The 27,914-nt window shown below is 40.3% G+C and overlaps 1 protein-coding gene across 1 annotated transcript; it reads left to right on the top strand.

Annotated features, from left to right (window-relative positions):
- Window positions 1-172: 172 nt before the first annotated feature.
- BAALC (BAALC binder of MAP3K1 and KLF4) lies at window positions 173-27,914 on the top strand. The gene is made up of 3 exons (XM_064647237.1): window positions 173-561; window positions 18,562-18,731; window positions 24,780-27,914. Exons 1-3 carry the CDS (start codon window positions 399-401, stop codon window positions 24,882-24,884), a joined length of 438 nt encoding a protein of 145 aa, XP_064503307.1. The 5' UTR covers window positions 173-398; the 3' UTR covers window positions 24,885-27,914.

Genomic DNA, 27,914 nt, shown 5'->3' with positions numbered 1-27,914 from the left:
AGCCGGAGGAATCTGGCGGGGCAGAGCCAGCGCCGCGGCGGAAGGAGCAATGCCTGCTTTTGGGGGACACACGGGAATGGGGAGAGATCGGGGCCGAGGCGGGAGGGGGTGCGATGGGAGAGTGGAGAGAAGCGGGAGGGGAAGGAACGGGGTAACAGCAGGAGAAGGGGAGGGGACAGCCAGGAGGGAGGGGGGGCAGCGGAGATAATAAAGCCGGAGAGAAGGGGGAGAAGGACGAGCGGAGCCGGGGAGAGCCGGACGAGCGGAGATGGGGCGGGGGGCGTGAGCGGGGCCGGCGGTGCCCGGCAGTGGGATGGTGCCCGGCAGTGCGATGGTGCCCGGCAGTGCGATGGTGCCCGGGCGGCGGCTGTGACTGAGCCTGTGAGCGGGGCCTCGCCATGGGCTGCGGGGGCAGCCGGGCCGACGCCATCGAACCCCGGTACTACGAGAGCTGGACGCGGGAGACTGAGTCCACCTGGCTGACCAACACGGACTCCGAGAGCCCGCAGCAGGAGGGCGGCGGCGCCGAGCCCGGGCGGGAGCAGGGCGGGCCGCGCCCCGGTGAGTGCGGGCGGCGCGGGGGGTCCGCGGGATGGGGAGCGGCCGTGACACACATTGTATAGACACCTCGCACACACGTGTGCGTGCACGGAGCTGTGTCTGTGCACCCCCTTTTTCTGCTGCGAGGGGCACATATTCCGCTCCCGCCGAGAAATGCAGGCGCCCAAGTCTGCGCTAAAGCCGCGGAGCGCTCGGAGCGCCTGCCCTGCCCGGCCGGGAGCGGGCACTGCGCTGACAGAGCTGCTCAGGGGCCAGAGACCCGCTCACGGCCGGGCTCGGCTACGAGCGAAAGAATTAAACACCTGCAGCTGTGGGACAACGTCACCAGAAGGGAAGAGAACTTGGTCTTGGAGGGTCTTGCTGTGGAATACGTGGCTTTTTCTTCTGCAAAACAAGTCATTTAGGAAATAGGTTTGAATTAAGGAAGAGGTGCGCAGCCTTCTTCCACACTACCTCTGATACCTTCTGATCTGCAGAAAACTGGCCAGAGGGTGGGCTGCACAGAAGCTGACCTGCAAGTTTGAATTTCCCAGATCTTGTCAGTGTGACACATCCTTGGCTGTGAACCTGTGGTATTACAGTAGAGACAGATATGGGAAAGGGAATGAGGAGCTCTGATCTGATGTGGAGTTTTAAATGTTTTAAGAATTATTATGTGTTGCAGCAATATCTAGAAATCTCAGCCTAGTTCCAGAAATTCATCATGCTTCATATTGTACACAGCGTGAAAGTGGTCACTGCTCCAGGTAGATTATAATTTCCATATAAAGTAGTAAATGCCTATAGGCAGCTTCAGAGGAAAAGCAGTAGCTTTACAGACATTTATAGCAAGTGACAAAGCACCAAAAAGAAATTATGGAAGTGCAGGAGTGAAAATTCACAAAAGTGGGCATCACAGGTCATCTGGAATAGAGAGATCATGACTCTCTGGTGACCAGAATACGACCGGAAGGGAGAAGGCACAAGTGGTCTGTTTTACTCCTGAAGGCTGAAGAAAGACTTTGTAGTAATCACATGTGAAATTATGAGAATTTGAAGGTGCATGGGTCTATAAAATGCCATATTAAAGATCGTATCAGGAATTTAAAGACGTTTAAGACAGTGCTGGCCAGTAAGTTTGAATGACAGGTGTCAGTCTCGTCTCCAGCCGTGAAGGCTAAACACAGTGAGTGTTACCTCTGTACCCACAATTAGTGTTATCTTAGCCATGTTTACTTTCAATTGGTGCCTGAACGTAATAAACAGAAGCCAGAAAGTCCAAGACTTGATATTGAATAGGAGGTAATAAAGAGATAGACCAGTAAGTATTCTTCCCAGAAACATGTGATAGTTGAATTTGTATTTAGAGATGAGAATACCAGCAGTAAGGAGACGAGGACAATACTCAAGTCCAATACAAATTGATTAGGGTAAGAGAAACTTTACAAGAAAGAAGAGATTAGAGGAAAGTGAATGAGGAGAGGACAGACTAGTAGGAGCAAAGGAACTGTAGGACTTAAGGGCAAGATTTACTCTTCAGCACAGCTCTGGTGGTGGCAGCTTAAGGAACCTGAGGAGCACACACTGCTCCCAATTAGTGCCTTGAAAGTCATAAAGTACTTAATGGCAAGCTATAGTAGGGTAAGGTTTGAAGTAAGAAAGGAAAAGGAATAAGTAGAGGTACTCTAGGGAACTAGAAACAGCATGTTAAGTGAATTTACAGATGAAAGGGAGAAATTGGAGGGGCAAACGAGGTCAACTATGAGTTTAAGACATGAAGAGGAAAACATGCCTTTATTGTGAGAACTGAAAACCACCTAAGATTGAGAGACAAAAGGGAAGAGTAAGGGAGGGCACATGAGCAGGATGGGGGTCATGGGGAGATGGGACATGACATTGACATAAATCAAGGTAGGAAGACTCTGTAACTGGGACACAGAAAGGGAGGCAGCCAGGGAAGGGGGCACCAAAGGAGGATGGGGAAAAGAGGATGAAGTTGTTTTCATTTTTCACTGGGAATATATTGGTGAAATTCTGTGAAGAGAGAAGTAAAGATAAGATGAAAGAAGTATTTTGGGAAAAGGACAAAAGCAGGAAGAGGTGGCTGTGATTGTCAACACGTTTTCTTTTAAATGGAAAAAGCAACAGACATTGGACATCAAAATGTAATGAGGAGTAAATCACTCAGGGATGAAAGAATGTAGTGTATGCAGGATTAGCAAGTGTATCAATGAGGAAAAGGTAGGAACTATCCTATCTTAGTCTGAGTAATCTCACCCCTACAAATCCCACCACAAATTTCAGCCAGTACATTTAGCTTTCTGTGCCTTCTCTCATTGGAATTGTATGTATTTCTGTGGCCAAATCTTTGTACCTTAAACAAAGACATTTGAAAGTTAAAATATTATTCAATTAGGAAGGAAGTATTTTACCATTTCCTTTTCCATTTGCCCCATTTCAATTGATGCTTTCTTAGAATATTTGTTAACTTCCCTACTTGATTTTTTACATCCATTTTAATAAAGTTTATTGTAATCTCCCTATTTTTTTCAGGAATACTTTTAGGACAATGTTAGTTGTTATAATATAGCTAAAATAAAATAGATGGTTTTAAGTTCACAAGAAGTAACTTAGGTCACAAGAAGTCACTAACAGCCACAAATAGAGATGGTTGCAACTTGTTGTAGTACGCTGCTGAGGTTTTGGTAATGATGAACAGGATAAATTGATAAAGATGAAGAGGGATAGAAAAGTACTAAATAGCTTCATGAAGCACTGCAGATGGTGAAATTGAAAGATATCTTCTAGAAGACAAGTGCACATACTGTTCATAGGGCAAGTGGCTTCCACAGGAGAGGAAAAAGAGTCACAATGAGCCCCTACAATAGAGCCATTTCTTGTAAGAACATCCATTGCTATGAGAGCAAAGAACTTTTCACAGGATTCAGCTATTGCGTAGGCCATAGCTGGGAAAAATAATAGACTGCATTTCTGCTTAGTAACCGTTCCTTGGTCCTTGCAACTCTCAGCACAAATTGCCTTCTCTCTAGAGGGTCTGATTCAGCTAAGTGGAAGTGTTAGCACAAGTAATGACTTTCTGGGGAACTAAGAATCTGTGGGTACAGGCGAGTTCCCAGGTCAGTCACCATGGGTTACAAGCAAACCACAGGGAAAAGAGTGATTTAACAAAAACCACACAAAAACTTTCAAGTATTTTGGAACACATTTGCACAGCCCTGACATGACATATGTGTAGCCTAGTAATTTAGGATGCACAATTTCCTACAAGAAACCAGTACTGTAAAAGTGTTTTATAAACCCATTCAAAATCAACTATAAACAAAAATTAATTTCTTTTTTTTTTAAAAGAAGGCTTTAAGTCATCATATTTCTGTTTCTCTCCATTTTCATTGGCTAAGTTAGCTGCTGTATTCAATTATTTTTTCCTTGAAGGTGCTTAGAGTGGGTAAAGCAACATGTTGCTTTGTGGTCAGAGAGCCCTTACCTTACAATCAGGGTTTATCTCAGGCTGCAAACACCTTAGGACGGGATTTCTCCTTACTATTTTCCCACAGCAACCAGCACAGTAAGACCCCAGTCTTGGCTGGGGATTGTTACTGAAATGCAAATAAAAATAATTAATTTTGAAATGGTGTACCAACCAAGTGAAAAATAATTCTCTTATATCAGAAATTAAAAGCTGCATAAAGCTCAGGACTCATACAGTTTCTCAACTAGTAAAACATTTGTTGAATTTTAATCATTATGTGACTCACAGTATCAGCTAAAAAAAATTGTTTTTTATGCTTTCTACTTTTCACTATTTCTATAGAAAAGTCTTTTTTTCTTGAAGCATATTAAAGAAAAACATTATCCATGTTTGGCACAGACTCACTTCATGCATTCAGGAGAAAAACTTGCTCATGGGTGTCAGCAAACATAACTGCAGTCAGTGGACTGTGAGGAATGAAATCTGTCCAGTGAAGATGTTTGGAAAATACCTATGAAATATAAGAATTGAGTCCTTTGTAAAATAAATAGAGAAAACAAGAGGAATACAGGAGAAATTTTATCACTGTCTAGCAGTCTGGCTGGCTAACAGTTTATCTTGTATAATTGCCCTCAATATACTTGAGTGTTTATGAATAATTCTTGCTCTGTTCTCTGAGGCTAAATGACTGGCTCATGCTGCTGCTCCACTGTTTTCTGATCGCTGACAGAAACTGTGGGAAGTTTTATGGATCAGGCCCATATTTGTAGCTAGGCTCTGATCAAGACTCAGTAGGCAGAATATGGTGTTTTGGATGTAACCTTTGGTACAGAAGTTTTGGAAAATCGGTTTTCCATCCTTTGCAGCAGAGGACTGGGAGCAGCGGCAGCCGAGGGCCGGGCTGTGCGAGCACCAGTTGTCATGACAACAGGGACTGGTGCTGGCTTGGACCGCCCTGCCGTCATCCGCTCCTTCCTTTACCTGTTTACCCGGTATGCGCAAAGTTAAGAGCTTAACAGAGGTGAATAAGCGTCGGTTTGTAAATTAAAAACTTGGTGCAGCAGAGGGTTTCTTGTGAATCGGACTGCAGAGAAGTATTTAATAAACAGTCTATTTTAGGTTAAGAGGGATCATTGTGTTATATGGGTATACCAGGATCTCTTCGTGCTCATGCATTTTTTTTAATGGGTTGGTTCAAAATCTGGTAGGTTTAATAAACAACTAAAGCAGTGACTCTGATGTGATATTTCCAGGAGATGATCTTATTACTGTTTGGAATGACAGTAAAAGTGAATAAATGCAGCCTCTTCCTGGACTGCAGACATATTACAGTAATTCCCTATTCCATATTAGTCCAGACGCTGGATATAATAATATAATGCATTTGCATGGTGAGGTTTTGTAGCAGGTGGCAGGGTACAGGGTTGGCTTCTGTGAGAAGATGGTGGAAGCTTCCCCCATGTCCAGTGGAGCCCATGCCAATCATCTCCAAGACAGACCCACCACTGGCCAAGGCTGAGCTCATCAGCAACAGTGGTAGCACCCCTGGGATAACATATTTAAGAAGTGATGGGGGGAGAACCTGCAGAACAGCAGCTGGAGAGAGGAGTGAGAATACATGAGGGAAACAACTCTACAGACACCAAGGCTGGTGGAGAAGAAGGGGCAGGAGGTGTTCCAGGAACTAGAGCAAAGATTCCTCAGCAGCTCATGGTGAAAACCATGGAAGGCAGGCTGTCCCCCTGCAGCCCATGGAGGTCCACAGTGGAGCAGAGATCCACCTGCAGCCCCTGAAAAATCCCACACTGGAGCAGGTGGATGCCAAAAGGAGGCTGTCACCCCATGGCTGGAGCAGGCTCCTGGCAGGACCTGCAGACCCATGGGGAAAGGAGCCCATGATGGATCAGGTTTGCTGGCAGGACTTGTGACCCCATGGGGGAATCACACTGGAGCAGTTTGTGAAGAATTGTAGCCCATGGGGAGGACTCATGCTGGAGATGTTCATGGAGAACTGTGTCCTGTGGGAGGAACCCCATGCTGGAGCAGAGGAAGAGTGCAAGGAGTCCTTCTCCTGAGGAGGAAGGGTTGGAATAGACAACATGTGATAAACTGACCACAGCCCCCATTCCCTATCCCCCAGCACCGCTGGTGGAAGGAGGTAGAGAAATAGAGAGTGAAGCTGAGCCCAGGACGAGGGGAGGGGTGGGGGAAAGGTGTTTTAAGGTTTAGGGGTTTATATTTTCACATTATCCTACTCTGATTTTGATGGGCAGTAAATTAAATTAATTTTCTCGAGTAGATTCTGTTTTGCCCATGATAGTAATTGCTGAGTGATCTCTTCCTGTCCTTATCTCAACCCATGAGCCTTTCATTATGTTTTCTCTCCCATGTCCATCTGAGGAGTAAGGAGAGAAAGCGTTTGCATCTAATTTTTACCATCTAGCTTTCAGAAAACAGCCTTCTTTCTGAAAATGTCTCCCCTACCTTGTACATCAACTTATGTGCTAACATTTATGAGGATCAATTTCTTAAACACAGAAAGCACTTCTTGAGTGGTCCTTGAGTGGGTTTGTGTAGGTGGTTCCATTTGTACAACAAGAGGAAGATAAGTGGGTTCAAAGCCCTCTGAATTTCCTGAAAGCATGATTTGGTAGGGTTATTCAAAAGGTTTCCCTCTGAGTGGTACCAACTTTTGTGTCATTCCCCGCTACACCTCTGGAGGACCACAAAAACAGCAAACCTCGCTGTCAGTACTGAAGTACAAACTCAATACCAAATGTGGAGACAAATCAAGACAATGGAAAAGCCCAGAGCCCCTGCTGCTTCAGAGGAGTTAACCATTCCCATGTGCATTATGGGTGGGAAGTGTTGCAGGACAAAGAGAATTAACATTGATGCACCACCCAGCTGTATGCTTCTCTTAGAAATTTAAAAAAAAAATAATTTTGCCATTAAAACAATAACAATTCTGCACCGGTCTATGGATCAGGAAATTATAAAGAGCACTGGATAGCAATAGAGGGAAATAATAGAATTAAATGGGTAATCTCTGCAATAAATGATTTTTGTCAATGCACTGACCTGAAAACACTCAACATTGACATTTCCCAGTCAACACATATACTTGGGGTTTGCTCAGCATAGAGCCCAGTCAAGGATTACAGTACTGGCCTAAAACAGTATTTATTGCACCACAAAACAGCATTGATATTATTGGAAAAATTGGACTCATATGATAAATAAAAATTTGACTGTATGATAAGTATAATCTTTTGTAATGACCATATTTTTCAGACTAACCCGAGCTGTTAATTCTTCCAATGCATACATTTTAATCTTTGCTGTCACCTGAAAGTACAATACTGGCTTAATTTCACTTTTCAGTTAAAAAATATCACTGATACTTATTTGCCCCATTATTATGTACTAAGCAATCTCTCCCACCACCTCTAAAAGTATTTTTAAATTATTTTGTTTTTAATAAATATCAATTCTCATATAAAAAGCTTGCATCCATAGCAAGTGAAGTTTTAATAAAAGTGTCAAGGATAATTGAGAGATGGGAAATTTTCTTCTATCATGAACCTTCAACTTGGTATTTTGTGAGATGTATCAGACTCAATTGCTGGAACAACTTTGATCTTGTTTAATGGTAGGTGGTTATTGTCATTCAGGTACCGCCTGAATCCTCCTGACAGGTCCTGGTGCCTCAGGTGGGAGCAGCTGCCTCATACTCCTGTGACAGGAGAGGAAGTCAGGAGCTGGGCAGGGTCCTCCAGCTGCCTCTTCTTTCCCCAGCAGCCTCGCTATTGCACTTTCTGACTCAAGAATTGTCTCAAAACACTGCAAAGGCTGTGAAAAAAAAAAACCCAAAACAAACTTTTCCACAAAGCCTCTTACTCTTTGCTTCATGCCCATTTAGTTAATGGCCACAAGTCTTGCTAAACCCCCCTACAATCTAAAGCAAACCTAGTAGGATTGATCACCCACACTTTACCCCATTATAATAATTTACCCACTGATAAAATAAATTTACTAAAAACATGATGTGCATGAACACTTGAATTACATGAAAGGCTTTCCCAGCTGTCAGAAAGCAGAAAGGTTGTGGAGCATCAATAGAGATGATTTGCAAGAGAGATGACTTGGAACTATCTTTCCAAATTATTTTCCTGTGGAAAAATCTCTTGCAGCATTGAAATCTTAGAGCCAGAGGGCTGTCAGTAACTATGGGAAGAGCCTGCAGCAGGAGTAGGGATGGTGAGAGAGGGAGAATGTCTGAAAGGATTTAGGCAAGAAATCTGAGTGGTGGCTTTTGTCAGTGACAGATCCTGCCTGCAAGATGCTCAGAAGTAAATTGCTCTGCAAAATTATTGTTCTTGTGGAAAATGCTCTCTCCCCATGACCACTCCCACCCCTTTATATGCTGATTCAGGACATATAAAAATTCATTTTCTTTTCCTTAGGAATGAATTTACATTTTTCAGCCAGTTCTAATCCTGTATTTTTCAGTTTAGGAATGTAGAGTTCACAGCAAACAGATAAAATTTGAATTAGCTTTAAGCAAAGACTCCTGCCAGTCTCAAAGCAGAGGTTCAATATGTTGCATCCAGGAAATACAGTTCAGAGTGCAGTTTACCTCATTGCCTATTGATTAAAATTTCCAAAATTCCCACATTAAGCATAAATTGCAGTAATCCAGCATTGAAGTGATGGAAATCTCGCTTGTCTTTATCTGTAGTCAGTTATAGAAATATATTTCCACTTTTTTCCTCAGGTGTTCCTGTGGTTTAAAACAGAAATAAATTGATTGCAGTTAAAAGAAATCTGGGAATGAAAGTTGGGCTTTACCTTAAATCAAAATAGTTAAGGCTCAGAAATGTAATGGTTGAAGCCATGCATTTATCATAAAGGTTTTTCTTTGAGCCACACAAAGCAGCCCTCTTTTCAGGAGTATGCAGATCAGATTTCGAAGGCTGTGTGGTGAGTGTGTACATTTTTCAGCAGTAGTCTCTCATGAAACAAGTGGCTTGGTCCTTTGCTATACACAAATCAATAGTGCAATTTTATTTAGTGATGAATACATGCATAATTGCTTCCCTAGACTGTCACACTGCCTTTTCTGTTTAGGAAAAATATGAGTTAAAAGTAAAACAAACAAGTAGATGAAGGAGTGGTGTTTCACCAGTTAGCGTGGGCAACTGTAGCTATGAGGCAGGATTTTACATTTTAAGGTTTTTCCTGGATCCACTGAGCCCCTCTGCATTGCTGTTTGCTTAACTGAGCCTAAAATTTTAAGCAGCTGATGAAAAAGAAGTAATGTTGAGCCTCCCATTCCACCTGGAAGAACATGGATTCAGGGTAGCCTGTTCGGGTGGATGCTAGAGATGCTAGAGAAAAATAATCAGCCTATTCTTTATTGACTGACTGAAATATTATGATTACTTTTTTTTTATCAGTCTCCTAACAATGTATATGGTTGTGTTTCTCTCTCTGCACATTTCATCTGAATATTGTCCTCATGTTGCAATTGTCATTCTTGTAAACTGCTAGTATTTCCTAGGTGGGCCATCTGAATTGTTTCAAGCACTTGCAGTACTAAAAGAATGAATTTCTGCCACTTGCACAATGCTGGTGCCCGAGTGTTTTCTAAGTGCTTACACTGCCTGTGGAAAAGATGGAAAAAATGTCACAGATATATCTAAAGGATTGCTGATGGCTGATGACATTAGGTTTTAATGTGGCAACGGCCCTCATTTTAGGGCGAACACTAGATGTGAGTGATGACTTTTTCACATGCATACAGATACCTTGAGCCAAAGCACTTTATGATTGTAGTCATAATGTGAGCCACTTAAGTCAGCAGTATCCTTTTGTATATTCATAGACTGTAAGGCTGGAATGTCAGCTGGCCATACAGCCCACTGGTCTTTCCTCTGTTAATTTCCATATGGAGCATATTTTTGGGACATTCAAACTGAATTTACAGCTTTCCAGTGGCTGACATTTTGCCTAAGCCTTTGTAAATTAGGCCACTAGTTAATCACTATTTGTTAAAATAAATGTGCAATGTATTACCTGGAACCTTTAGCTTCAATTTCCAGCAGTTGAACCTTGGTGAGCAAAACTGAAGAGTCCTTTCAGCTCAAATTTCACGTACATTTAAATGCTTTTCATAAGGATTTATGTTTAGTCTGCCTAAATATTTTTGCTGCTCCTCAGTGTAATTAATTGAAACGATGCTATCTGCTCATCTTAAAATTTCATGTGTTATTAGCTAGGTAATAAGAATGATAGTAATACTTTCCATGTCTATGTTGGAAATTAGCCTGAAACATTATGAGTGATGTTTCATTATAACACATCAAAGAAGAATGAAAGACCATGTAAAGGAGAGGGAAAGGCCACGTGAACACCCACAGCTCTAAGCCACTCTTCAGAACTGGGTGGGCACCGCTGGGGGAAGGATGATTGAGAGGGGGCCAGCAGCCTACTGCTTGTTTTCCATTTCACACAGTGCTCTCCTGTGAGGGGAGCTTCTGTCTTGGCATTTTAAGGAGAGTGTCAGACAGGAACTGAGCCAAAAGCCAGCATCTTTGGAAAACAGGTTGATTGGCCGTAATTTGGACACCCATGATGTAAGGTATTGTGTGTGGAGGGTATAATTTTTAAGGTGTATTTTTCATAGGCAGTACTGAAACGTAAGCCGTATATTTGCGTGTAGAGAAGCAGATGCCTGCACTGTCTATCCTTCTAAAATGCAGTACTATGAAAAGCACTTCAGAGGTTTGCTATTTGTGTGTTAGTTTTTCACTGTGGAGGAATGAGTGATCTGTTTCTGGTACATCATGTGGCACTGGTTAGTTGCTTAATCCATTCTGCCTCATTATTTTCCCAGGAAAAAATGTACTCAGCCTTCAATGCCTTTCAAAATGTAGCTGATCCGTATTCCACAATGTAGTGAAAATTCAGTTCTTCCATCTTGTTCCAATTATCAAAACTTGTATCTTCATACATCAAACTCTGTTGTCTGTCTGCCATTAAGTCCTTGCCTAGCACCATGATTACAGTTCTGTTAAGTTAACCTTTCCTATCTTCCCTTCATGGTCAGACCAATTCTCTTTTATTCAGCTTCTGGAGTCTATTTGCCATGTAGAATCCTTTGTCTTGAGCTTTGAAATGATCACACATTGTTAAAGAGTGTTGCAGCATGCTTTTCCTATTTGGAATAAATATAACAATTAACCTTTGTTTCACAGATGTGATTGCAACATTTTTAGATTTGCTTATAAGATAGTTGTACCATGATTCTGAATCACAATTTGAAATCAAAGCATACAATATGCAAAGATTTAGCATCTGGCTATACCTGGAAAATCAGGCCATGTAAGGTTTGCAGGCTGATAGGCTGTTTGTGCTTTAGGGTGAGCTGACTTCAAATAAGCATCCCTGGAAGCAGGGAGGAAGGCACAGAGCTCCCTGCTGCCTCCCCACACCGGTGGTGTGCCTGGGCACAGCTTAGCCCTGCCTGGCTGGAGGCAGCTTCGGAGCCACCTCCAGAATTTGAGGAAGGCATTAATACGTTTGTTGTATTTTGCTTCACTGTCTAAAATTCATATCATGTTGGAGTTCAGATAAATCATTCTGGATTCTCTGAACATCTGAGCAGCAGATTTATTGCATTATTGTATTTGCTGATCCAAAACATTGTTTCTGATAACATTTCCCTGCTGCAGCAGGTTATCCCTCTGCAGATTTTCTGGATCCTTCATCCTGGCTTATAAACTCACTCTCTGCTATGCCTGAAAGTTTCTAAATTCTGTCTTATTAGGGAAAAGAGCTATTGCAGATTTCCTGAGCATCTGGCCTCATTGTCGAGGCTACTGCTTTGGAGGAAATGACTTAAACCTCACATTTTTCACAGCCTCCACTCCATTCATTTTTTATCAGATCCATGCTATGTGTTGTTTCTGAAGCAGGAGCACAAAGCAATCCTCAGGCCTGTAAACGCGTGGTTTTCCCAAAAATATATAGCAATCCAGGAAAACAGCCAGAGGAAACAGGTATTTTAGTGCTTTCTGTACTTACTGACAGTCTATAGCATTAAAAGCAAGAAACTCGGTGATGATTACAAACACATATTTCCTCTGGAAGCAACTGCATGTGATGATAACACTCTTCATTTGTCTTCACTGTGAGTTTTCTGAGAGTCCATCTTTACAGTGCAGCATCTTATTAGGCAGGCATTTTCTAAACCAGCATCTTATGCATTATGCATGAGTTAACAGTCACGATAAATAAAAAGGGTGTTGCTGAACCAGAAAATTGAACCTCACTGGTTTGTGTTTGTAGTTGATTCCATAGATATAAACTTAGCGTACTAATCAACAGCTACCCACTTTAAACAAATGTGTGCTTGTCATTCCCTAACAGAACACGACAGCACAGGGTCACACACAGTACTGAGTCAGATCTAGAGCATATTTGGGTGGGAATTCATGTCCAGATTTGGTCACTGCCTGTTGCTTTAAACTCAAGTGGGAGAATACCGTAACAAATAAACATGGAATAACTTTTCCCACAAAGATCTGATTTTTTGGCTAAGATTAACTTTGTCTCCTTGCTACAAGGCTTCACACCCCTCCCAAACTTCTTGACAGCATTAACTATTGCAGCATTGCTGATTTTGTTTGTCACAGGTCACCTTGAATCTCACTGAGATGTACTCTTTTGATGAAGTCTGGGCAAGAGATCCAGGCAGACCTACCTTTATCTGTGGTTTGAGAAGTTTCCTGTGGTCTTGATATTTAAGGGCTACAAAATCACTCCCCCTAGTTCTCTTTTGTCCCTGTCTCTCTGGGCCAGCTGTCAATCCATGTCACTACTTTGTTTTTTAGACCAGTTTTACTTTCGTAAACTGAATTAATCATGTAATTTCCCCCCCTTCACATCATCTTTATTTCCACACTAACATCAGGTTAGAAAGAGTTAAGAGTAAAAATTTCTTCACCTCTTTTTGAGATACTGTCATTAAGAATAGTTTAAATTCTTAGTTGTAACCAGGCTGTATGAACAACCAGAGCAGCATGTATGCAATGTTTATCCTTGGTTTTGTGATCACTAGTGTTTTCCTTATAATAAAAGAAATCAGAAGAAATAAAAAATACAGATCTAATGTCTTAAATTTCCATTCCATATTTTACATTCTTTTTTTACTTCTCTGTGATGAACATGCTATTTACTAAAAGGATTGTTTTAAAAGCTTTCCTCCTCCCTCCCTATGTGAATGTGTGGGGTTTTTTTAGAGTTACATGATTTAACCATTTTGAATGAACATAAGTTTTTCAGACTGCAATTTTGAATATGTATCTCCTAAACTACAAAATAAGGATGGTGCTTGTCTGGCAGTTTATGAAAATCCATTCAAAATTTAAAAATTATTGGGAATGTAGACAAAAGAACACGTACTAGCACATGCTGAGAGGTTTCATAGAACATGCTTGGAGATGGGAATTGGTGACTCTTGCTCCTAGAAAAGTGAGGTGCAGCCTGGCAGAAGGACAGTTGAGGCGGAGAGGGAGATGTTGAGACAGAAGTTATGATATAAATACACTACAGTCATCAGAGAAAAACAGGCATTATGGACAGAATCCTCTGAATCCATTGGTGAATTTGCATCAGATTTCCAAGTGGCATTAAAGAACTGAAAGGTGCCTTTGCACAATACAGAAGAGTTTACAGCCTACAATTCTGTTATGAAAAAAACTTCTGTTCTTTACAAAATGGCCATGTTCTACCTGGTATTAATACATGACTTAATAGTGTGAAATAAAAAAAATCATTATGATTATATCTATGAATAATTAATAAAGACAATTTTAGAGACTTAAGATAGGAGAAGCACTGATGTGTTCAAGCCTTCCTTCTAAAAACTAATTTTGGTGTTTGCTTGGACACACTGAATTTTTCATCACATTTACAGCACAGAGAGTAAGAGGTTAATCTGGAAAGACTGGAAAAACTTGGTGTCCCACTGGCAGCCTGAATAGTCAATGTTAGGATAAACTATTAATTATGACCAGCAGCAGTTCTTGGAGAGTTAATTTTATTTATAGTGTTTATATGAGCTATATAAAAATCCCAATGCCTTTGTTTTTGTGTTAGTAGTGACAATCAACATGTTCTGTTCTCTTTATCGTCTTCTAGGAGTTTATATTACCTTTGATATGCCTGTTGTTCTCCACATAGAATACATATTTCAGACAAAATCATCCCAACTTTCTGATCTTCCTATTTATATTGAGATGCCTCTGATTTTAGGTGGCTTTATGTTCATTACATTTTGACATAATAGTAAAACTGTTCTTATATGTCCTTCTTGTGAACTGTGAAACAGCTAAAACATACCCAGATATCCAGAGGGATGGATTTTTAGTTTTGGTTTGTCAGAGGTAATGACTGGAGTTGATTATTGTGCATATCCAAATTTTCCCAAACTTTCATATTTTGGGAAGCTTGAACAAAATGCCAGTGTTTTAGTCGGGTAAAAAAAAAAACCAAACCCAAACTTGGGCAAATTTGGTTTTTCAAATCTACTCAAATTGTGCATGTGAAAATACACAAAACAAAAACTATTTGAACTGCCATCATTTGGTGTAAATCATCAGACGTTTTAGTGAAAGGTCATGGCTAGGCTTCACGAAGGAAGATTTGGGATTTAGTGAGAGATATTTTAGAAAAAAACTCCTTTGTATCAGTCAGTTGTATCACATCCTGATCTGGATCATCAGCTCTGGGACACTGTTTTTGCTGTAACACAATGGGAAGCTTTGGTGAATCCAGGCTAAATGGACTAAACAAATACCCGTCCCCTGACGTAGGTGTAGCTGGAAGCAATGTGAATATACCTCTGAAGATTTAGACAGCTCAGCAAGGCAGCTCAGTGAGAAGAACGAGTGTGGCTGGATGAGTGGGAGTCAGGTTTGTTTTGTTTTATTGCAGAGCTGCTTGTTTCGATTCCTGTGCTACCTCCCAAGTTGTGCCAGTCTGACTGCTTGCGTCATTCAGAGAAGAATAACTAGGGATTGATTTCAGTTTTAAATAACCCATTTTTCTCCTGATGCTTCTCAAAAAAAAAATTGTCAAACTGCAGCCTAAAGGATTCTATTGGCCTGGTAAGAAAGGCGGGACTTGGCGCGCCTGTGCAGCCCAACAAACTAGCATAGAGGAAGCTGGCAGCGAGCATTGCCATGGGAGGACAAGTTCTTTTAAACACATTTTGTGCTGCAAAGATGGACTTGGATTCGTTAGCAGTGGGGCTGCTGCAAGGGTGTTCTCCCTGCGACCATTGAGAGAGAACTCAGGTACGCTTGTTATAAATAAATCTGATTACATGCAGTGAAATACCTGCCGCTTGTCATCCATTCTTCTCCGTAGAGGGAACAGTTCCCCAAACACTGACTAGCCATTCCTGATGGAAGGTTTGCCATCACATTGATGGATATTTAATAATCACCCAGAAACCCTGGTTTTGGGAATGGAGCCGTAAGAATATTCTAGCCTTGCCAGTTCATTTGGAAATAAAATACCTGATGAGCATTGAGATGGAATCTGCAGTTTTCCCTGGCCTCAAGAGGCCCACAGACTTTTGGCAGGAGGGTGTTGTGGCAAAGAACATGACAATGAGAACAACATTACTGAACCCATTCGTTTAAATCTCTACGGTGATTTAACAACTGGTGTAAACTGAAGTTCTGCAGTGAAAGACCAAAGAGTTCATCAAACCCATGCTGTGAGGATGGCATAAATATCTCAACAATTTTCTTGTTTTAGATGACACTGAGGCAAGACCCTTAGTATTGCCATCCTGCTGGCTTGTAAATTCCAGATAGTACAAAAGAAGAGAGTTAATGCTTCCATTTTTGTGTACTGTGGCAGACCCTAAATAACAATGCAAAAGTATTTGCTATTTTAAGAACAACCATGTGTTCCTAATCCTTTCTTAACATCATCTCTGGTTTGCAATCAACATTTTGTGTTATGTATCTAGTCTATAAGAAGGTGCTCTATAAGAGCAAACCTTGTGCTCTTAAGTCCACTGCTCATGCATTCTCATTGTAATTTCTGCTCAGTGCTCATACATAAAGAACAAGTCACTGAAATCTTTAAACTCTTCCCCAGTCTCTAAAGCATCTCTTTGCCAATGAAAAAAAATTTAAAATAGTTTCTTAACTTCAGAATAGCAAACATATTTCAAGATAAAATAAAAAAGCTTTTTACCTAGTATTGGTGACCACTAGGTCATCCATACAAAAATACAGTAGTGATAGTGGAAGGATCAGATACTGATACCTGGTTTATTTCTGACAAGTATTGCAAAAAAAGGTCTCACCCCTGCAATGCAGAATGCAGCAAGGATGCTCAGGCCGCATACTAAAAGAGACAAAAAATTAACCAGATATACCATTTTCAGGATCAAGATTTTCTAGCAGCCCCCAGAAATGGATTCATGCAAGAAAAATTGTTCTGTGTGAGACCAAAAGATGCAACACAGTCTGATAAATGAACAATTGTGCTTAATAACAAAATGGCTTTTCAGCCGACAGCTGTTTCACCAGACAATTTAGTCAGAGGCCAGATGGCCAAAGAGACACACAGTGGAAAGTAAATTCTAGCATGACTCCACAGAAGGATAAAACTCGTAATTCAGATATGTTTGAAATGTCAAAGATTCAATTAATGTAATTAGTATGTAATGCCTAGTGCAGTTTGCCTGTTGGAAGCTGTGCTGAAGCTTGTTCTCACAGCTCCTCTGCAAGGGGAAGCAGTGGACTCCTGGCTTAGAGCTCTGACTCACACATGGCTAATTGCCTTTCCATCTCTCTCCCTGATAACTGGTTTTGTCTACAATACCAGTCTGTATCACTTACTGCTCTGCACCAACTCATTATTTTGCTTCTCATTTGGCACTGTGGAGTGATAGGAAGAGAGAAGACCTAAAACAGAAGTAGGTGTGGACTTTTGGGAGATGCAGGAAAGGTGAGGTTTACTCTTTTATGGAAGTTGCATCTAAACTTAGATGGGAGAATGAAATTAGATTTTATACCTAGCAGAAAAGTTTCCAAATGCTGAAGTATATTTTAAAATAAACTATAATGTAGTATTGTCAAGTTTCAGCTCAATTTTTTTTCTATCAAAAACTAGATGACTTAGCATTATTAGTTACCACCACTGCACGTTAACTTGTCTTTGGAAAACTCTGACTCCATCTTCTGACTGCTCAGGAAAATGCAGTGACTAGTTTGTATTTAGACTTCTTAACTCAGAATCATAGAATGGCTTGGATCAGAAGGGACCTTAAAGATGATTTAATTCACAAAACTTTAAATATTTTCAATATCAAGGCTTTGAATATTTGGTTGAAGCTTTATTGATTTTAGTCATTGCCTTTGCTAGCTGCTACTGATGTTGCTTTCTACTGACAATGCAGCTTTTCTTACAGATTTCTGAGAAAGAATTCAGGACTTTGCTTCCCTTTTAATACCCTTAACACTGTGTTTGAATTCCCACCTGATTCGTGGAAGAAGATTTTGATGATACAATGTCACTTCAAATAGCAATGATTTGTCATTGGTTTTCCAGATAATTTTTTCTCATTTAGTGTCTGTGACCCCTTAATTCTTTCATGTTTGGTACCTGCATTGCCAGTTAGTAAATTTGCCTTTTTTTTTCTCTTTTAACATAAAGCTTTTAATAACTGAGCTTTGACAAAAGCTAAATTGAGAGCTACAGTCATGCATCCCCCTTGCTCTTTGTATTTGTATTTTAGACCCAGTGTTGCAACCAGATGTTTAGTGCTCTGTACTCACCATAAATGACAACTGATTTTTCTTAATGCAATAAGATGAGAAAATTCATTTATGCTGTCCAATATCATGTTGTGCAATGCATGCATATCCACACAGCTAGAGCAGAAAGCAAATCAGTCATTTATTTGATTGCTGATAGTCAAAACAGTAAGAAATGTATTTTTCCTGAATTTCTTTTCTCAACTTCTGATGAAAAAAATGTTCAAGGCCATGAACAGAGCAACCTTCCCACCCATATTAGTCTGATCTGTCATCCTCACACCTAACCCCTTCATTTCCACCTAACCCCTTCATTTCCCAGAACTGCAACAGATTTAAGGGGAGCTTCTCCAGGTCCTAAGTTAAACTGTCGGTCATGCAAGGAGCTGTGTGTGTAGAGAAGCCAATGGAGGTCTGCAGATGACAAAAATCTACTGATGTGCTGCACTCATTGATCGTTTTTCCGTGTTTTCTGAGCCAGTGTTTCACAGAGCAGTGGACCATAGGGAAAAGGGCAAATAATGTCAAGTGTGAGGACAAGGGTGACACAAGGAGGTGGACTGTAGTACTGCACCACACCTGGCATCACAGTCTCACAAACAGGTGATAAAATAAAGGGAAAGCCAGAGCCAGTTGCAAATTGCTCCTCGGTATTAATTGCCCAATTTCATGTGTCCCTACTAGGTCTTCTGGAGGATGGGAAATTGGCTCAGACTGGTGTAACTACAGCATCAGCCCCATCTGGAACGCTGAACACTGAGAAGAGGAATAACTGTGGTTCTCAGTGTGCCAACCCCATGGTCCACAGCATGGGAGCCACGACACAGAGGCAGAATGGCTTCAGAACCACAGAGGTAGGAGTATAATTATGTCCCGTGGTGCTCAGCACTAGCTTCAGCCAGGTCTAACTCACTTTTGTGGCAATCTTCCTTGCTGTGGTGAAACTGTGTAAGAGATAAGAGAAAATGGTGCTGGGCTGCACCACAGCCACAACATGGTTGAGCCAAGCACCTCTGACAGTGCCCGAATGGCCACAGAGTTGATATTTTATTTGCCAATCAGAGTAACACACACATTGTTACAGTAAAAAAAGCCCCCATACTCATTGCTTTCCAACTCAGTCCAGCTGTGGCATGTATTGTGCAAACTGTTTAGATTAATTACTTGAAAGGGAACAGATTTTTCCTTAATTGCTGTTCTGCTTTAACTATGTGAACTGCATAAACCCTGGTTCATTCGAAGCTGGATGTGAAGCCTGAAAAAGTCAATGAGAGTCTTTTCAATAACTTCAGTAAGCTTTGGATCAAATCCTCCCCCCTCCTCTACCTCACTTATACGTCATATATGTTGTAGAAGAGTCATCCAGTGTAACAATAATGTAGGAACACCCAAGGATTTGGGGCTATACCAAAGACCAACCTTCTCCTGTTACACCTGCCTACCTGCCTGCCTCTCCCACGTTTCCACTTGCCCTGTTTGTGTAGCAGCTGCTGAGCTGCTGCAGATTAAAGAAATCCAAAACCTGCTTGGTTTACTGCTTCCTTGGTTTCTCATATGAGAAAGTATTAGGTAAAAATTTAGGAAAGGGAGACCTCCTTGCTTTCTGGGTCATCTGCAGATATAGTCCTTTACGTGGTCCTTGGCATTTCTCGGGTGGAATCTCAACTTCTACTTCATGTTGCTGCTTCCCCTACTTTTTCAGGGGAGTCTTCTCCTAATTGAATATCATATAATTTCACATCTAGAGGGAGTGAGACTGTCTGTAAAATTTTGGAAATCACGGATTGTTCGGTCATGGGTAAATGTTTATACCCCTGTGGGAAGGTACATTGAACTGCCTTCAGGTGAGCACAAAGTTTGCTTTGATGTGTTCCCAGAGTGGAATCATAAATAACATATCTTTTGCATCTAGGGTTGCCATCCATGCATAGGTCGCTCCCTGAATTTGAGTTACCAGTTCTGCTAAATCTGGCAGAGCAGTAGATAGAGGTGTGATATTGGCTTTCCATCTCCTGCAGACGACAGTGAGCAGCCACTGACCCTTTGTCTTTTTCACCATTCCCCAGAGGATACAAATGCTTTCATTATCTGTACAATGCTGGGTGGATTGGCAGCCCACATAAGTACCATTTCTACCTTTTCTTCCAATTTTTGCTTTATCTCCTTTTCTTCCTGTAACCATTTCTGCAGCTGCTCAATTTCCAAAGATAGTAACAATTCAGTTCCTTTCCTGCCTCCTATTTCCTCTCTCAGACCTTGTTTCTCTCTAGTAAGGCTCTTCCTACCTAATTTCTCCAATAATTGTCTTTCCCTGTGCTCTGCTGAAGCAAGTAGAATCCTAAAATTATCATTCTCAGTTATAAGCTTGTTTCTTTTGGTTCCCAATCTTTCTTTTATTTCCTTCTCAAAGGCCAATGATGACTTTAATATTTCATTCTCTGATTTTGAAGCAGCATATTCTGTATAGGACATTTTTGGGAAGGAAGGGACTCTTTCATTTCCTTTTGTGTGATAAGTGAGTCCCCAGTATTGCACAAATAATTGCTTTGTCTTTCTAGAATTTTCAGGCCCATTCCTTGTCTGCCTGGGAAGGAGCACATTTATACTTTTGTAACTGTTTATCCTTGGCAGTCTTGCTGACTACATCAATTTTTCTGTCACATAAAAATTTAGGGAAGGGAGACCCCCTTGCTTTCTGCATTGTCTGCTGTCCAAGTCCCCATGAGACCTTCAGAGATAATATTTTAGAGTAATCAATTTGGCACTGTAAGTCTGGTAAGGTAGCAGAGGCACAGTGTGGTCACAATCGCAATCCCAGATGCACAAATGGCATAAGTTGCACTGTAAGTCTGGGTGAATTCAATACGACTCCAGATTCACAAATTGTGCAGTTTACTGATTTTGTTGTGACAGAATAAGGTCCACAAATTGCTGTTGCTAAATGCACTGGTATCAGAAAGTACCTACAATAGTATTACCATGGAAAACTTACCTGACAGGTGTCCCTAAGGGGGAGTAGAGGGTACTGCCTGTTGACCAACCCAGGATACAAAGGTAGAGTCTCCTCTGACCTCCCTCCCCTCTTAAGTCATATTTGTATTGTTTTCTTTGAGGGTGGTGAAAAAAAAGTTTCAGTTGATGTAATTTCATGATTAGGTGGAGTTTGAGTGACTTTAATCATACATGTAAAGCATGTACAGGTTTTACATCATTAGCATATGTAGGGAATGAAAAGTAATATGCATTTTGAAGGTCATGATGTGTAATTCAGCTTTTGGTCACCATTTAGGTAATTCCTTTGGTTTAGCTTTCATTAGCTGCATTGTTTTAAACAGAGCGTGACTCCAACACCTCTACACCACCCTTTGTTTCATGCCTTTCTCAGGCATGAAACAAGTTCCCTCTGCGTCCCCGCTCCTCAGGCATGCACAGTTTGTTTCTGGTGAATTACTGCCAATATGGGCATTCCTCCTCACTGAGCTTTATCTTTTGACGTTTCTCGACAGAAAGTGCCTCAGCACAGCACATGGTGTAACCATCACACCCTCCCCATATGAGGTGGTCCCATGTCAGGAGTCACATCACTGAGAGAGGCAAAATTAAACCCTAAGGGCCTGAGCAGATGAAAAAGGGAATTTGGATTGAACTTCGCTTTCCATTTGCTAACATGCAACACATCAGTACACATATTTTTATTTTATACCTCTATTGTATTACCTCTGTATTGCTGTAGTACAAAGATATTCCCTGGTGACATGGATACTACTGTATTTTTTCACACGATACTGCACCTCCAGATGTGCAGGGACACGTTCCACAGCATCTTGATATCTAGAGCCATGAGTTTGCTGCAAATGAAAAACACAAATGGCTGTCATAGCCACTAGCCCACAGAGAAAAATTAATTGGTGAGGTTGGATATGGTTGAACAGAACTACATAATTATTAATCCAATTTGAAAAAGACTTGGCTACAATTGAGAATTACAGTGTGTACCCTGCATACTGCTGGAGAAAATGGTTTGCCTAATTTTATAAGTGATTGGAAAATTACTTCTGCATTGGATTTAGTAGGAAGTAGGGGCAAATTCCCACAACATATTAACAATGTGAGTGTTGACTCTGGGACTACTCAGTGAAGTGTGGGTTCCTGCCCTGAGGCCCTATGACTTTAAAGATTTCCTCCTGCATTTTTTAGCTGTGGTACATTCAGTAACATACATCTGTACAGTTGCAGCTCAGTACAAAGAAAATTTGTGATGATAAGGAAGGCATTTACATTATTCTACGCATCTAATGCAGATGCATAAGAAAGGACCGTAAGTTGTCTTAAACTTCTTGTACTCAAAATAGAAATATATATTTCTTCAGAGAAAGTATAGTATCTAATTTAGGCTCCAGCTCTGGTTTGCCGCCATGAATCTCTGTTTCTCCACTGAAGGAAGCCTAGGAGGAGCAAGTTTCCAATTGGAACACTTTAAGTTTAGGTGCCTAGAGATGAGAACGTGACTACTGCCCCCCAATTCAAAATGTGCCTATTTTATTTATCTGAACATTCACATTGACTACAATTTTTCTTTTACCTCTACATGCTCTATAATACAATGCAATGCAGCACACAGTGCTCTCAGAGACTTGGGTTGTGCCATGAGCCCGTGAACAAGTAGGGGGTAAATGACATTACCTCTCTGTTTCTCACTTTCTCCTGCATCAGGAGAGTAGCCTCCTGCCTTACCCCTCGGTTTTGTGACAATTTGTCTGTCAAAAGGGAAAGAGTTTGACACAGGCTGCATCTGGTAAACTTTGGATCCTCTCATGATGATAATGTCTGAACAACCTGAAAGTAAAAGATGATGATGATGATGATAAGAGGAGTCCTTACACCAGTGAAGGCAATATAATTGTTGCAGTTTGCGAGGAAAGGACACAACAACCTTCAGGCTCAAACAGAGTTGAAGGTCTGTTTATTCAAAATGGTTCCCCTATTTATAGAGGGAGCAGAGAAGGTTCTGGAAAAAAGGGAGGAGCATGGGACTGACAGGAGTTACATCCAATTAGGGAGACCCAGGAGAGGAGTTACATAACATGGGGACTCTGCACTGCCGCAGATTTTAACCAATAGGAAAATAAGGAATAAACATGAGGGAGAGAACATTATGGAATTCAATAAAAAAACATGGGGGTACAACAGATTTGAACATATATTAACAACAATTATTAACTTCTTCTAGTCAAACAGTCTCTGTGTCAGTAATGTTTTATTGGATCAGTTCACAACATGTTTTCTTCTTCTGCAGCCTCAGTCAGGTTATCCTGTAATTGCTGTTTCCACATTCGAAACTTCCCCTCTTCACAGTAGATATCTTCCACAATAATGGTCAGGCATGCCAAAAGCAAGAGTTTTATCCAGATTATGTCCCTGACTGATAAGCACCTGCTTTGATTTTCATTATATGTGTAGTCTTTGGAGAGTCCTTGCATGAACTGTAGCACTGGGGGAGTAGAAAGCAAAAGAGCAGGTGTTTCAGGCTGCAGAAATGTGAAGTAATATACAGCAGCAAAAAAAATCCAAGTGTTGCTCTGCAAATATATATGTACCTTCAACTCACGTCAGTGAAAGTTTATGAGACGTTATTCTAGCTGGCACTCCTGCCATGTAAACAATGCCTAATTTATCTGACATTCCTTACACTGACAAACAGTTTCATAGACTACTGGAAATGCAATAATCAGACCCACCTAACTCACCCCTGTGTCTCTATCAGTGCACTTTCTGAGTGCTAGACATATCCAGTTTACTGTGCATATAGTGTGTTGCTCATGGCAACAAGCTCTCTGTTTTAGAACAAGCAGCAGTCACAAGAATTGAGGCCATGTTGCTGAGAACACAGCTGCGTTGGGCAGGGCACGTCTCCAGGATGAAGGAGCACCGCCTCCTTATGATCTTGCTTTATGGTGAACTTGCCTCTGGCTGCCGCAAGAGAGGAGCCCCGAAGAAAAGATACAAGGACTCCCTGAAACAACATCTCAACCTTGGCCACATTGATCACCATAACTGGTCTATTCTGGCCTCAGACCGGGAGGTCTGGAGACACACCATCTATAACGCTGCCGTTTCCTTTGACAACACACGCAGGATCACTCTTGAGGAGAAAAGACAATGCAGAAAGAATCGTATCCTGCTGAATACACCACCTAAGGAGTCTTTCTGCTGTGCCTTTTGCAATCGGACATGTCTGTCTCGTATTGGCCTCGTGAGTTACCAGTGTGCCTGTAACAAACGTGGATAGAGCCTTCCTAAATCTTCGTTCATGAAGCCCAGCCATGACCATGGCAACAAGCAGATAGGCGAGGAGATGGAGAAGAATAAATTTAAATTAGGGATGCACTTGGATGCCTCAGACAGACTGACTTTTTTGAATATTAGAAATTATCTGATGAAGCTCTGAAAAGTATATGTATTGTGTTTGGGTCTTATACGCAGGCAGAAGTAAATGTTACTTTAAACCAGTATTTTCACTTAAGAAACACAAAATCAATTATAGAAAATTCTGTCTCAGGCTAGTGATGCACAGCTCCCAGTGACATCAAAAGGAACCTCTAATTTTCAATTCTGGACTGAAACCAGATTTATTTGCTCTGCTTTTGGAGTACACACATGCAGAGATCATAATTATAGTCAAGAGGGTTGATCCAAAGTCTACTGTCGTCCACAGCCTGTATAGCAATTATAAAAACTTGTGTCCCTGCTGAATGAGAAAGTTGCTCTGCATCACAGTTCCGTGTGAAGGATGCTGGAGGCATTCTGTTTATTAAGTAGAACTGTTTTCATAAGTTAGGAGGTAATCGCCAATGACTCTGCTGTCAGTGTGGAATTCACTGTACTGTTTAAATCTCTTACAGAGTAAATGGAACCCACAGAAAATGTCCACAAAAGAAGTTGCCATTAATGTTACAAAAAGCATCAGACAAAGTGACAGAAGGAAAACAAAGAATTGTGCCAATTAACAAAGAAAATTGCAGGTGAGGATGGATTTAACAATGCTTCACTACACTTTAAATGTCATCTGTCGCTGAAGATGTGAAGATCTCCAGCTGTTCCAGGTTGAATACAGCAGGCAGCTGCTGTTGAGTGCCTTCAGAAGCAGGTCTTGTGGAAACCAGCTGCAGACACTGTAGGATCTTCAGACATCATTCATCTAAAGAGTGGCACTACACAGACATACAACAAAATTTGTGCCATTTCTTTTTCACTAACTTCTGTGTTATCCCTTGGGTATGTCCTATTCTGCATTGCTATTAAGATCAGGCTGGATAATAAGAGGTACAGCTCATCACAATTAAAATCAGGAAATGAACAAATGAATCTGCATTTTTAGTCATAGAGATTTTTGAGTGTGCACATTCAAACCCACGGAGTTCTTTTAAAGCACTCACTTTCAAAAAACTCAAACCCAGACTTCTCAGAAAGTGACACACAGGTGACTTCCACTAAATCTGTTTTCAGCTATATATATTGGTTATATATAGTCAAGTCATACAGTAACCTTTTTATATATTAAACTTTCAATTACCTAGTTTTAATTTATTGTCTGTATTGACATAATTTTGGTCTTAAAAACAGTAACTTTCATGTTGACCAGCCTTACATGAAGTTCTTAGTCTTAGCTGGCAAGTAGAGCTATGGCTACTTAGTTTTTATATATGACCCTTTAATTATGTTGAGGCTCAGACTGACTTAGAAAAAGATTATCATTAACATTTCATGAAAATAACCATAATTCTTAAAGCCATATTGTAATATCAGCTCAAAAAATTAACTTTAAGATATAATTAATTTGCTCTTCAGAAATTATTTAATTGCATTGTAAGCATCCTGTATCACAGTACTCCACGATTATCATGAATATACATCTAAAAGGAATATAAACATTCATTGTAGTAAAGTCCAGGAATTAATTCAACATATTACTTCTCAATATAGAAATAATAATATATATTCTCAGTGGGTTTGCATGTTTATAAGACAAAAGAGGTAAGTTTATTTGCCTCCCCCATAGACACACACATATATATATATACGGGTATCCTTAGAGGGCCATTTATAAGAACTCTTTAAAAGTTGTTCATAACAAATAGATAGCATTGGGAAGAAAATCCATGTATGAATGGTAAAAAGTCCTTTTCATGAGCAAGCAGGTATAAATAGAGTTCTGGGACTGAACCCCAATTTATTCCATATTAGGATCATTTTAGTGGCTTGCTGCTAGGTGTGTGAGTACTTACTACTTTCCATGTAGTACAAGTCTATGCAATTGGAGTTGCTTATTAATTATTCTAACAAAAAGGCAAACTGAAATCCAGAACTAGTGCAAGACTTTTGCAGACCATAGCATATTTTTAAAGGATTTACTGGCAGAGAGAGTGCAGTATAAACCTGCATGATACAGGAAAACTACAGAAAGTGAATAATGATGCTGATGCATTAAAGGGTAGAGGGGATTTTATACACTCTCCTCGTGTAATACATTACTGTTCTTATTCATTAGGCTGTAATTGAAATTATATTATTTCCCAGGTGGCTTTTTAGTTCTTAATGTGCAAGCTTCCAATGAGCTTAATAAAACTAAAAGTAGGTTCTAGAAATGTGTATTTATGTTTAATTTCTTTCTACTAGAGATAACCACCAGTAGAAACAAGCAATTTGTTTGTAAAATAATATACCAATCTGTGTAACTGGGATGACAGGATCTAATCTATACTGCCTAAGACAATTTAAAGTCCTAAAAATAGGTTCCTGTCCTGGTTTTAGTGGAATAGGCAAGCTCAAAGAATCATCTGGGGTGACGGGTGGCCGTCTTGGGAGTGAAGTCTTATTTACAGGGTCTGTTCCTTGAGTAGCAAATGAAATATTTTCCAAATATAAAAGGCTCAAATACATAAAATAAAGTAACCATGTTTAAAGACATGGACTTTCAGATAAAGGACCTGCAGGCATTTCTGTCTTCTCATGTGACAGGATTTTTGAAATATAATTTTCTTCCCAAAGACATTATGCCACATAATTTGTTCGAAGTCCCTTGGCTGCACATGAGGATTTCTACAGGTACACTGTAACAACACGCTTTCTGCTGATATGATTTGCCAAAAGCTGGTGAGTTTTTAGGATTTACCTGAGTTCAGTTTTCAAACATAAAGGAACTTTGCCATGTTTCCATAACTCCTATACAATGTATATATAGGATTTTCCTTTGATGTTTGTATACCTGTAAAATACATCTTCTTCCACTATGTGAGAAATGGAATCACTCAAAAGAAAGTGAACATTTCCATTGACTAAAGAAGAGCAAGGATTTACAGTTACCAATTCATCATTAGGCAAATTAATCTTCTCAAAGACTCAGTGCAATTTTATCTTGCATTATTCCTTCAACTTCTCCCTTATACTTCCTTAATGTATTTCAGAATTTCAGCATTACTGCAGGACATTGACTGGAAGAGACAAAATTTTATTGTGTGACTGAAATGATTTTGTACTGAAAAAATAGGAAAATATAATTATTGTGCAAGCAATATATGAATACTGGGTTAAACATGCATTCTTGTTAGTTAAATGACTGAGATTGCATAAAAACCAGAAAACAGGTATTTTTGATCTTCTTAGTATGTTCATATACATAGATATTCATATGAGCATGTCTCTGCATGAGTACATTGTAATGTCTGTAGTGTGTACTTCTGCAGTTCAGGCACATTTTTTTGAGAACCTTTAATTTCTGTTTTAAATTCCGATGCTCGAGTGTGAAATATTTTAATGTTTGAACTGAAATCTGTTCTACATGCCTTATGAAAAGAATGAGTTATATAATTTGTGCACGGAAATGCTATTTGAAAAAAGCAGGCTTAGTTTTATTTGCAAATAATATGTCTAAATTCAAATTAGACTAATGGGAACATTTTTGTACTCTCATTTTAGCTGCATATTATTGAAGAATGACCTTGAACTTGAAAATGAAAATAAACAAAATTTTTAAAGTG

This window comes from Pseudopipra pipra, chromosome 1 (assembly GCF_036250125.1).
Source record: "Pseudopipra pipra isolate bDixPip1 chromosome 1, bDixPip1.hap1, whole genome shotgun sequence".
Classification (NCBI taxonomy): Eukaryota; Metazoa; Chordata; class Aves; order Passeriformes; family Pipridae; genus Pseudopipra; species Pseudopipra pipra.
This window is presented reverse-complemented; position numbering and strand designations above follow the sequence as displayed.